Source organism: Lampris incognitus, chromosome 1, assembly GCF_029633865.1.
Source record: "Lampris incognitus isolate fLamInc1 chromosome 1, fLamInc1.hap2, whole genome shotgun sequence".
Taxonomy (NCBI): Eukaryota; Metazoa; Chordata; class Actinopteri; order Lampriformes; family Lampridae; genus Lampris; species Lampris incognitus.
Genome location: NC_079211.1, coordinates 33,260,713 through 33,273,692, shown reverse-complemented (window position 1 = coordinate 33,273,692; position 12,980 = coordinate 33,260,713). Strand labels below are relative to the sequence as shown.

At 44.3% G+C, this 12,980-nt stretch overlaps 1 protein-coding gene across 5 annotated transcripts in view; it reads left to right on the top strand.

The window, feature by feature from the left end:
- The window catches only part of diaph2 (diaphanous-related formin 2), a 621,385-nt gene that overhangs the window by 320,515 nt on the left and 287,890 nt on the right, over positions 1–12,980 (top strand). For all 5 annotated transcript variants that reach the window (XM_056275993.1, XM_056275983.1, XM_056276006.1 and 2 more), the window contains 2 exons: positions 3,852–3,950; positions 9,167–9,261. In XM_056275993.1, the coding sequence (XP_056131968.1) occupies positions 3,852–3,950; positions 9,167–9,261 (194 nt within the window). The remainder of the gene's footprint in view (positions 1–3,851; positions 3,951–9,166; positions 9,262–12,980) is intronic.

Here is a 12,980-nt window from a genome sequence, read left to right as displayed (position 1 = left end):
ACAGAAATGATACATCTTTACGAGGAGCAGCTTTATGTTTTCATTGAGCATGACAGCGCCAAACAAACCTGCTGGCTGCCAAACACACCCCCACATTCCTCCCTCTGCAAACATTTCTCCTCTAAATGGATGCATGGGAGATTGCATTAACAAACAAAAAGCTGTACAAGAGGGATGGCATTGTTGTCAGAGTATTACATTTTAGCCACCAGGCAACCAGTAATACACGTTTCAACTTTGGCAGACATTTTGATCAACTGTCATGTTATCACTGCTTAGGGAAGTTCAAGCTTTCTTGGCAGCATGGAACTTGGATAAGTTGCATGCTTTCCTGAACCTTTTTTTTTCTTTCTTTCTTTAAGAATTTAAGTGCACCTTTTGTGGTGCCAATTCAACACATGTTCTCAGTCAGTTTTACGATTTGTGTGCAGGATGCATTTTTAAAACCTTTTTTGTAACTACGGTAAACCATCTGGTTGAGGTTTGCTACCTACAGTCATCCTCTCCCCACATCCGGGCTTCTGACTTGCACAGCAGCAGACTGTGTGCAGGCCCTCCAGGACCCGTCAGTCCACATGCAGTGCTCAGTGGAAACATGTGACATGTGGCATAGTTGAGTCAGCCAGCGAATACTGTAGCCGAAATAAGTAGACTGATGCCACTGCTCATTGCCCAGTGGGAGGGCTCTTAGGACTATTGGATGTTACCATAAAGGAATGTGTCTGTTTCAGAATATTAGGGCCCGTTTTCTATTTAATTTGAGTTGGCGCAGGGCTCCGGGGGTAAGGGCGAGGACAGCTGAGGCTCTGACGGACGAGCCGTGAGCATCCTGCTGAAAGTGTGAGTTACCTAGGTGAGCAATTCAAGGGGCAGCAGAGGAAATGAAACAGGGTCAAAGAGAATGATTAAGAATCTCAAACAGCCCAGCCCAAATCCCCCCCCCCAGCTTCATTTGCCCTCAGCCAGTGGGGCGACCACAGAGGGAGATCGTTGTTTCCTGATGTTTTATTTTTTCTAGCTCTCCAGTTTCTTTGTCCAAGCCCCTTGTTCACGAGAAGCCCAGCACGGTTCCTTGGATCACAGCCATCCAGCTGAGTTAAGGAAAAAAAAAGGGGAGGAAAGAGTAAAATAAATAGTTAATTAAATATTGGTGCACAAACTAACGTAGTCAGCTTGCTTGACTCATAATATTGTGGCAGTGAGATCAGCAGGGGACTTATCAATCAGTAATTTACAGTAACCGGGTAGTTTTTATTTCTGTTTGTTGAGTGATTTCATCTAACAAGTGCTGGTGGTTAGAGGTTTAGGGTTATTACAAGGAAAATTGCAGCTCCTGAAATTTAATGAAATATATTTTCCCAGGTCTTGTAAAAACCACAAGAGTCATAACGTTTATACCCTCAAGTTATGGCTTAATGTTTTTCTTGTTTTTACTTTATTTAATTAATTTATTTATTTTTTGCAGTGGGATGGGGTGTGATACTTTCTTGTAATGCAGTGATTTTTCATACTGCCAGTACGGTAATACAGCCATATGATGAGAAAGTTGAGAGTCAAGGCATGCTTTCTCTCTCTTTCCACAAAATCTGTACCTTTACCTCTTTTCTTCCCCCATCATGGGTTTTACACAACCCCTCTGCAGATCCAGAAGTCACACACTGCACATCAACACTTTTTTGAAATCCGGAGTTTAACCATTCACCTCTTAGCACAAAGGTGGAGCAGTCTGCTCTCTCCCAACTGTTAAGCTAGCCTCCGACTATTTTGAAGCAAAGGGGCCTGCTTAGATGCTGATTAGAGAAACGTTAAACTGTACCATTGTAATAACAGGACTTGCCTCTTCTCTGCTGCAGCACTGCTGTACACTGTAAACAGTCTCATCCCCGAAGTCACGCGTTGACAGCAAGCACTGGAGCGTCTGCAGACGCCTGCAGCATTACTTCGTCTGGTTGCCCAAGAGATGCTGCCTCTTTGATTGTTTCTTCAAATATGCACGTCAGTGCTAGGGGAACGGCTTGTTTGTTCTTGATTTCCTGGGAGAGTCCCACCTTGGGCTTAAATAAATAGAGGAGTTGGGATGATTAGCGATAAGGCACGCTGCCTCTCCACCAGCCTACATGGGGGTGGGGAGGGGTCCAAGAAGTCTTTCTCTTCCTTCTGCTGCTGCTGTTTTCTTTGCATTTGTATGCGCCACTCCTCTTTAACGCTGCAACTCCTTTAAAGTGTTGCGTGTACATTTCTGTAGACGAGTTATCTCCTAAATTGTGGCCTCGTGGTTTAACTTTTTCACACATTTTTTAGATCGCTTGCTGCACACTCATGTTTCGAGGCAAACTCCAATGAATGTGAAGTATAGGTTAAGAGCAATATTTGCTGCAGCGTTGTATTCCCAGTCCAGGGTATTATGCTCTCACTCTGAGGTCGGTCTCCTCAGTTTTTGACCAATGTGGATTGTGGTTCTCAGCCAGGCAATGGTGAGTTCGCGCCACTCTCTAGAAATATAGTGGCAGCACAATTATCTCCCTAGCTCTTGGATTTGACTGTCTGGGCCTCGGGGAAGGAGCTATGTGTTTATCAACTATCTACTTACCTGCACAGAGACAGGGGGACACACACACGGAGAAGTCATTCTCGGGAGAGCACACTTTACTGTTAGTGAAAGCAGATCATTTTGCTTGTCATGCTGTGTCTGTGTAATATTAAAGGGGTCTTTCATCAGCCATATCCTCTTCTTAACACCTTTGTGTTTTGCCATATGCGCCAAGGCCTCTTGAGTGTAAGGCTCGACAGAAAAGACTACATTTATTTGGATCAGTTCCACACCAGTTTGCCACCAAGCACAGCTCCATGACAGTTACAAGAGCATGAAAATAGCTTGTAAAGACAATCGGTTTGCACACGACAAAATAACATTTAAGCGAAGGCGTGACTTTCTCATTAAGACTTTGTTTTTCAAATTAATGTAGTTCTTAGTGATGACTCAATATAGCAACATTGGAAGAAAAAAAATACTGGAGAAAAATAGGCTCGGCACAGTGGTTAGCACTGTCGCCTCACAGCAAGAACGTCCTGGGTTCGAGCCCCGGGGTAGTCCTCTGTGTGGAGTTTGCATGTTCTCCCCGTGTCTGCTCCGGTTTCCTCCCACAGTCCAAAGACATGTACGTCAGGGGAATCAGCCATACTAAATTGTCCCTATAGGTGTGTGTGTGTGTGTGTGTGTGTGTGTGTGTGTGTGTGTGTGTGTGTGTGTGTGTGTGTGTGTGTGTGTGTGTGTGTGTGTGTGTGCGTGTTTGTGTTTGTGTGTGTCAGCCATGTGATGGCCTGGCGGCCTGTCCAGTGTGTCTCCCCACTTGCCGCCCAATGGCTGCTGGGAAAGTCTCCTGCATCCCCGCGACCCCGAGTAGGATAGGCCGTTTGGATAATGAATGGAATGGATGGAAGAAGAAAAAAAATATATATATCTTATCTATATATATATATATATATATATATATATATATAAAAGCTTTTCCTTCTGTATCTTGTTTCTTTTTGTTTGAAAGTAATTACTGTGGTCATGAACTCTGTTTCATAACTGATTTAAGCTATAAAAGCACCTTAACCTGTTTTCTCAACCTAGATTCTCGTAATTTTTTTATTTCTCTTCGTTGAAGACTTAATATTTATATTTGTATATCTATATTTGCCTTTATGGCTGATTTTATTTTACTAAACTGTTGAAAGTGAAGCCATTGTTCATTATGCTATTATAATGCACATGCTTTGGAAGTTGTGGCTACAGATGATGGTGAACATGATGATGGTGATGATGATGATGATTGCAATATTGAACCTTATTTTTCCCCCCACAGTGAAAAAGGATGTGGATGAAACAGATGACCGGATGACGCAATTCAAGAAGAAGGCAAAGGAGCTTCGAATCCTGGATGGCAAGACTGCGCAGAATCTATGTGAGTTCATATATCTATCATCTAAACTGATGTGTGAAAAGCATCGCACTCAAAAATCTCAGCATACTCAGTATGCACCTCATTTCATAATGGTTGACTCTTTTGATTGCCAGCAAAGCCAGTGTGTTCTATTTTTCATACACTCTGTTTGCATACTGCCAGATAGAGCTTTCCTAGAGCCCTCAACGATGTTTACCTAAACCTTGGGACAAGGGTTTTCTGTGCAATAGTTCAGAGGTCAACATGGCAGCAAATGCATTACATCCAAGCTTGGCATAGCAACATGCATAACACAACGGGTGTGTTTATGTGCACAGCTAATGCACCAATCCTAACCCTGATCACAGTAATACTGTGATTTTTGAAGTGGTCATGTGATGCCTTTATCTGATTACCAAAATTAGAGTAAGATTTTAATCGACATATTCAAAACACGCTTAAGAGGGGGCATCTGGGTAGCTTAGCGGTCTATTCTGTTGCCTACCAACACGGGGATCACCGTTTCAAATCCCTGTGTTACCTCCGGCTTGGTTGCGCATCCCTACAGACACAATTGGCCATGTCTGCAAGTGGGTATGTGTCCTGGTCGCTGCGCTAGAACCTCCTCTGGTCGGTCGGGCCACCTGTTTGGGGGGAGGGGGGGTAGCATGATCCTCCTACGTGCTACGTCCCCCTGGTGAAACTCCTCACTGTCAAGTGAAAAGAGGCAGCTGGCGACTCCACGTGTATCAGAGGAGACATGTGGTAGTCTGCAGCCCTCCCCGGATTGGCAGAGGGGGTGGAGCAGCGACCGGGACGGCGTGGAAGAGTGGGGTAATTGGCTGGATACAATTGAGGAGAAAAATGTAAAAAAAAAATACTTAAGGCCCCTGGAGTTTAGATACATTTTTCTATGTTATGATGCATGTGTACGTCTTATTCTTAATTTCTTTCTGTTTTTGAAATTGTGCATGTCAGAGAAAAGTCACAGATGCCAGATTAACAAACATGACTAGCACAGTGCAAGAGGAAGTCCCCAAGCCTCTTCAGCATCCCAATTAGAATGATAATGATAATAAAAAAAACACAAAAAAAACGTGATGACCCTGTGGTCTATTTTCATTTGCCATGCTGTCATCTAATTTTGTAGTAACACCAAAAATAAAACTATATTGATTAAAGTGACAGAAATCCACTACACGGCCTAAAGGGCAGAAAATAGACAAAACTACAAAAACAAAAAAACAATTGTTGTTTTTATGGATTGCACAGCAATTTTGAAAATAATCATGTAGAAGTGGCTATTAGAGTAATTGCATTACACACAATATTGAAAATATCAGCATAAACTGCTAATTTATAATAATCAGATTTCTGGTTAACTAAACTACTCAATCGAGTGACCAAGTTACACCCAGGTATTGTGATCATCCTAAGCAGCCCATGTGGACCACCAGTCAGTTCCATAGCTTTATTTACCATCCACCTCAACCTTCGACCTCTATTTAATTTCTGTACATTTAGCTGGAAAGAGGGATGGTGCTTGGCTCGGTTATCATCTTGGGTTGGATAGGAGTTATCAATAAAAAGCTTATGCTTCACTGTCGTATGGTAAGCTCATCCCAGACCCCCCTCCCCACCGCGCTCCATAGTCCCCATCTCCATAAAGTGTGTGTATGAATTCATTACACCAAGAAACTGGTGACTGCCGGAAGCCTCCCGTTGATTGATGGGAGGAGCATGAGAAAGCAATTTTTATTGCGTCCCTCACCCTTTAGAGATTTCTGTCTCAGCCTGGATATCCCTTACCTCAGTGATACAATTCAGCCGATAACGCCTCATGAAATATGCATGTTAAATGCTAAGATCACAGGTCACAGAACCTCCCTCCCGACACACACACACACACACACACACACACACACATGCATGCACTCACACACCCTTTACCTCTTCTTGTTTTTCCCCAGTTTTTTTTTTTCGTTTTCCTTTTTTTCCTTGTCTCTCTCGTACGGGAAGAGTACATGTGTATGAGCTGGATGCATCAGTCTGAGATGAATGCATTTATAGGTGAGAGATAAATCTCTGTGTATTATGGTTGAGAGTTGCACAAGTGGGAGCAAACTGGAATGTCAAAATACGCTGAGGGAGACGGCGTATTTCTCAGAAATATCAACAAATGTCAACAAATATGTACCTCCCTACCAATTTCCCTCCTACGAGTGGTGATAGCATTGACAGAGGTGCGTTTGAGCTTCATATCGACGCCTCCTCCATGGGCAGATGACAGATGAATGAGTTCATCAGGGAAAATATGGGGATGTAATGTCGGGGAATGGTTTTGCAAATCAAACGTGAAGACGGCACACAGGCGTAAAAGTGTGTGCACGCATGCTTTTGTAAGCACACACATGTTTGCTTTCTTACTTGTGTGTGAGGGTGCAGTGTGTGCATGGGCGCCATCATATTCATATATGAACTTTGAAGATGGTGATTAGTGTCACCATCTGTGATTACAGCCCTGGTGGATGGGCTACAGATTTTTGGCAGAAGGCTACAGCAAGTGTGTAAAATTTCACCTCCACAATGGCGATGGTTTGGAAGACTCACTCACACACAGCTCCCCCGGGTGGCCTTGACACACACCATTGCATCATAGATCATATTCACTGTTTGCCCTTGAACCCTCGAAGCCTGCTTTTCAATGTTGATGTGTGTTAGTGTTGGCAAGTCAAGGATGCTGGTTGAGGTGAGGGGGGTGGACTAGAAGGTATGACAGGAATGCCAGTCCCAGTTTATGTATTCTGGTATAATGTTTATGTATACCATCACCTGGCCAGACTGATAAAGCTTGTGTTTCTTTGTCAGGTTATACATTACACAGAGGGCAAGAGGGATGGTGCAGCCTCCTCATTTGCCATTCTTTCATGAGTGTGCACCATGCCACATTCCCAGATACACAGCGACCTCACACAAGCCCTTAGTCTTCTGCACATATATGAATGTTGAAGAAAGAAATGTGCTCCTTTGTTTTTGTTTTATTTTTTAGCATTTGTTTTTCCCAACTATAAGACTTCCAGGACATCACTGCATATGTAAGCAAGGCTAGTTGACAAAATGTTTGCCGAGAATCAGTACCTTATGAAAATGTAGCTCCATAACTGACCAAACACCAGGTCTGTCATCATCGTTTTGTGTTTGTTTGCTTGTTTTGTATTTTAAATCTAAGTTCTGATATTTAAATGTTGTACTCAGCTGGCAATTATTTGAAACGCTGTCTTAAATTTGGTAACTGATAAAACTGTGTTTGCTGCCAGAGCTGTGAGAGTGTCACAAGACGCCTGAAAGGTGTTTCATTCACACACAGCACCTACCGTGTGCCGTTCTTGCCAAATGATTCCTCACACATTTTGAACGCACTGTTTATGAGACGGTCCTAAATACTTGGTGTCTCGTTGTACAGTATGCACAATACAGATGATACAAGCAAGATCCATAAAATGCGACCGCTTAATCAGAGAGTGGGTGGTCGGTTCATACCCCTACATTTTGCAACACCTGTCCGAGAACCATACTGTTTACATATTTACATTTGCATATCAATTTACATTTACATGTCGTACCATCATACCAGGGTGGCCCGGTGGTGCAGTGGTTAGCGCAGTCACCTCACAGCAAGAAGGTCCCGGGTTCGAGCCTCGGGGTAGTCCAACCTTGGTAGGTCATCCCGGGTCATCCTCTGTGTGGAGTTTACATGTTCTCCCCGTGTCTGTGTGGGTTTCCTCCGGTGGCTCCGGTTTCCTCCCACAGTCCAAAGACATGTAGGTCAGGTGAACTGGCCATACTAAATTGCCCCTAGGTATGAATGTGTGTGTGTGTGTGTGTGTGTGTGTGTGTGTGTGTGTGGGCGGGCGGGCGGGCGGGCGGGCCCTGTGATGGCCTGGCAGCCTGTCCAGGGTGTCTCCCTGCCTGCCGCCCAATGACTGCTGGAAATAGGCTCCAGCATCCCCGCGACCCTGAGAGCAGGATAAATCAGTTCAGATAATGGATGGATGGACCATCATACCATTTCTTTTCAATTTCGGGATGATTTGTATGTTGTCGGTGCATCCAGTTGGTGGAGAAATGAGTAAGCTCCCTCTCATGACACAAAGAAAGAAAGAAAAAGAAAAGATAAGCTTCTTCTCATAGTTGTGTGGTAAAGAGTACAGTTACAAAGTCTCTGTGATGTAGCAGCACAGCAGCTGGTGGGTAGCTCGGTACCAAACCTCCACCAGCGGCAGCCACCTGGATGCACTATCAGCTCCTACTTCCTTTGCAGGCACATGGAGAGGCTCCACATGAAGAGCAAAACGTTATACTCAGTAGAGAATCCAACATAACTGTGTATCCATCCAGACCTTGACAAGTCTCTCGAGGAATTTATTTATTTTGGGATTCCCCCCCTTTTTTTTTTCTCCCCAATTGTGTCCGGCCACATACCCCACTCTCCCGAGCCGTCCCGGTCGCTGCTCCACCCCCTCTGCTGATCCGGGAAGGGCTGCAGACTACCACATACCTCCTCCGATACATTTGGCATCGCCAGCTTCTTCTTTTCACCTGACAGTGAGGAGTTTCGCCAGGGGGACGTAGCGTGTGGGAGAGCACGCTATTCCCCCCTGAATAGGTGCCTTGACCGACCAGAGGAGGCGCAAGTGCAGTGACCAGGACACATACCCACATCCAGCTTCCCACCCGAAGATACGGCCAGTTGTGTCTGTAGAGACTCCTGACCATGCTGGAGGTAACACGGGGATTCGAACCCTCAATCCCCATGTTGGTAGGCCACGGAATAGACTGCTATGCTACCCAGACGCCTCTCCAGGAATTTATAATGACAAGAATAAAGAATAAGTGATAATAGAAGTATTAGATGTAGTAATGTTAGATGCCGCAGAGTTGGATGCTTTAACGAAGGTACTGCTTAAACTGAGGATTTAATTTTTGTTGACTTGCTTGTCGGCACAATAAAACACCAAACGTTCATGGTGTGACAGTCTTTATGTTTTCCTTCCCAGGTTTTGTCAAGGTGACACAAACAATCCTATTGAGGGGCAGAACATGTATTACTTTTTGCAAGTAACAAGTTAGGTCCGTGGTCATTTTGTCTGAGGGCTAATATGTCTCTTTGAACCCTGTGTTTTAATAAAAAAAAAAAGGAGAGGAATTGACCCTCTCTTCCCTTTCCATCACAACAGCAATTTTCCTGGGCTCGTTCCGCCTGCCTTATGAAGAGATCCGGGACATCGTGCTGGAGGTTGACGAGGAAAGACTGAGCGAATCACTCATCCAGGTGAGACTGGCATTCTGTGAGTGTGTGTGTGTGTGTGTGTGTGTGTGTGTGTGTGTGTGTGTGTGTGTGTGTGTGTGTGTGTGTGCCCCTTTATTCTTTTTTTTTTTACTTCCTGCAGTTTTTTCAAAGGCAGAAATGTGTGTGTGTGTGTGTGTGTGCGCGCGTGCGTGCGTGCGTGTGTGTGTGTGTGTGTGTTCTTGCATATTTGTGTCCATGCATTGCTCTTACTTTCAAATATAAAATTAGCTTTGCGCTGTTTATGTTCTATGTCTACTGGGTAGTTTTGTGACCCCTTTTGAAGCTTGATGTGATCCATTTTGGCACAAGATATTCTCTCCCTATTCTCACATCGACCACCGAGACCCCTATTCATACCCCTATAATGGATTATGCAGGCCATAGCTTGGCAAACTCTCCCCAACTCCACCCTCCTTTCCTCCAGCCTTTGTCTTAAACCATGATTGATGATCTTCCTAAAGGCTCCCTGTTTAGTCATTGTTTCTGTTTTTGTTGTCTCAGAGAAAGCAGTAATTGTGAATGGGCTGGGTGGTTTGAGGTAAATATGCGTCATTTGGCAGCACGAGCCACAATTTTCACTGACAGTGCCGCCCTATCCTTTTATCAACCGTTTCTGCCATCCCATTGTCTTTTATCTCTGTTTGAATATGTGAAGTAGGAGGTGTAGCCCTTAAGAGTGAGAAGTAAATGAAAGAATATTTGATGTCAATATAATCTAAGCAGACTGTTTCTGGGCTGTGCATATGGGCATGTTTGCCAATGTTAATCTTGGTCAACCACCAGGGGGCATCATACACGTTTGATGTGTTGCTCAAACCAAGCGTATTGAGTTAGCAGCTCGCTCCTATTTAGAAAAAGGAAAAGGTGAAAAGAAGACCTTGTGGTGATGATATGTGTTCCTTCCATTTTCCCACATGTTTTATCAACAAACATGCACGGAAGCCAGTCTTTCTTAGATTCTAGACCGCAGTAAAGGATGGTGAGGGCAGCAGTATGTACGTAGATGGCGCCTTTCTAGGCGAGTGGTCCCTGCAGGACTATCATTTTGACTGTGATGACCTTTAATTGGTTGATAATCTGGCAGAGTACAGAGCGCAAGGAGCGGCATTGGACCCCCCTCTGCTTTGTGAGAGAGAAAGGACGTTAACGTGTTGACCTTTCTCCACTTTTAGCCTTTCGGCAGAGGAGATATTGCATTTCTCCATCAATAATTCTGCCTACATACATGTCCTCATTCCCACCATGGCCTCGTTACACTCAGCTTGATGGGAAAAACAATGGACAGTCCAGGTGACCGTTTAAAACGGAGCACACTCTTCTCACTTTCAAACTGCTATCAAACCACTCTGGATCGATGTGCTGAGCCGCCAGTTTTTCCAGCAGGGCTGTTGAATAGCATGCTCAGTACTTAAGACTGCATGTACCTTACCCCTGATCTTGGTGAAACTAGGATTTAATGATCATAGGAGATCATTCTAAGCAAGTAATCTCACAGTGTAAAGGGTGCAGTAAGCAGTTCATTTCTTAGAAATACAGTCAGAGTGGTAAAAAAAAGTAAATGAAAGGGAGGAGAGAGAGAGAGAGACTCCCTGCTGGGTGCTACAGGCCTGAGTATGGTCTCTGTTTGTGCAGTGTTCATCTCCACTCATCACACTGATTAATCACTCCACACTGCCCACATTCAGCCACGCGCCAATCAGCATTTATCTGCCCGGACATCGGCACACAAACACAGGCAACAATGATATGTCTGCTAGGTCTGGGCAATAAAGGCGGTAATGGGTACAGCCTTGTGTTATTGTTATGGGGAGCTGGTGATGTGGTGATGATAATGATTGCACTTAAAGTAGAAATAGAGGGAAAGGAAGAGTGAAATACATGAGGCGCACCAAGTCTATCTCAAAGAAGAAGGATTTGGGGTTTTTTTTTTGGAGGTATGTGTATTTTATTGGGGGGGAGGGTTGTTATTATTTTTCGGCCCTTGGATTCTAAAGTCATGGCCAGAAGAAGTCAGCCAGTCACAGTGACAAGGACCTCTTTCTGAACCTCTATCAATCTGTGTTTCATTATCTCCTTGAAAAAAAGGTATGCTTTGCAAGATTTTCATTGATTCAAAATCAGTTGTGTGGTGTTGTTTTCTGTTATGCCTGTCAATTTTTAAGTTGCCAAAGACATTGGTTATGTAGCCACTATTCAGTGATGGTGCTAGCAAACACAAAAATAAATAGATCTATGAACAAACTATCAAAAACATACAAACCACCAATAAATACATTGAAATATATATATCCATCCATTATCCAAATGCTTATCTCTCAGGGTCACGGGGATGCTGGAGCCTATTCCAGCAGTGATTGGGCGGCAGGTGGGGAGACACCCTGGACAGGCCATCACAGGACACACACACACACACACACACACACACACACACACACATATATATATATCCAGCTGTCAATACATTTATTGACAGCTGAGAATTTACTTGACTCACTGGATTATTTTGGTCCTTATTTGTTGAGCATTTTCCCTACCTTGAGTGTTTCTTTTAACAAAGTTATATTTTTTTTTCTTAAACCCTTAAATTAAAGTAATTGAATGTATTAAGTCAAATGTGTAGATTAAAGCTGTAAATCGAAGGTCTGTTGATAAATGTCATAAGCGCCCACCGGTACTGTTGGCCAGCGGGGTGCCGGTGGAAACTATGCTACTGTTGGGTGAAGGAGAAGGAGAGGGGGAAGGCATGTCCAAAGGCAGCAAGAGAGAGGAGGAAAGGTAGGAGTGTGTTGGTGTGAGTCGGAACTTTGAATGTTGGCACTATGACTGGTAAAGGGAGAGAACTGGCTGATATTATGGAGAGAAGGAAGGTAGATATACTGTGTGTGCAAGAGACCAGGTAGAAGGGGAGTAAGGCCAGGATTATTGGAGGTGGGTTCAAACTATTACAACTATACCATGGTGCGATTGGGAGGAGAAATGGGGTAGGGGTAATTCTGAAGGAAAAGTACACCAAGGGTGTGCTGGAGGTTGGAGGTTAAGCATGTCAGACAGAGTGATGAGTATGAAGCTGGAAATTGAAGCTGTCTTGCTGAATGTTACCAGTGCATATGCCCCACAAGTTGGGTGTGAGATGGAAGAGAAAGAAGAATTTTGGAGTGAGTTGGATGAAGTGGTGGAGAGTGTACCCAAGGAGGAGAGAGTGGTGATTGGAGCAGACTTCAATGGGCATGTCGTTAAAGGGAGGTGATGGGCAGGTATGGTGTCAAGGAGAGGAATGTGGAAAGACGGATGGTGGTGGATTTTGCGAAAAGGATGGAAATGGCTGTGGTGAATACATATTTCAAGAAGAGGGAGGAACACAGGGTGATGTACAAGAGTGGAGGAAAGTGCACTCAGGTGGACTATATCTTATGTAGAAGGTGTGATCTAAAAGGGATTGGCGACTGCAAGGTGGTGACAGGGGAAAACGTAGCTAGGCAGCATTGGATGGTGGTCTGTAGGATGACTTTGGAGACCAAGAAGAGGAAAAAGAGTGACGGCAGAGCCAAGGATCAATCCGTGCAAGTTAAAGAAGCAAGACTGTTTTGTAGAGTTCAGGGAGGAGTTAAGACAGGCGCTGGGTGGTAGTTAAGCATGGCTGGATGGCTGGACAAGCACTGCAGAAATAGTGAGGGAGACAGCTAGGAAGGTACTTGATGGGT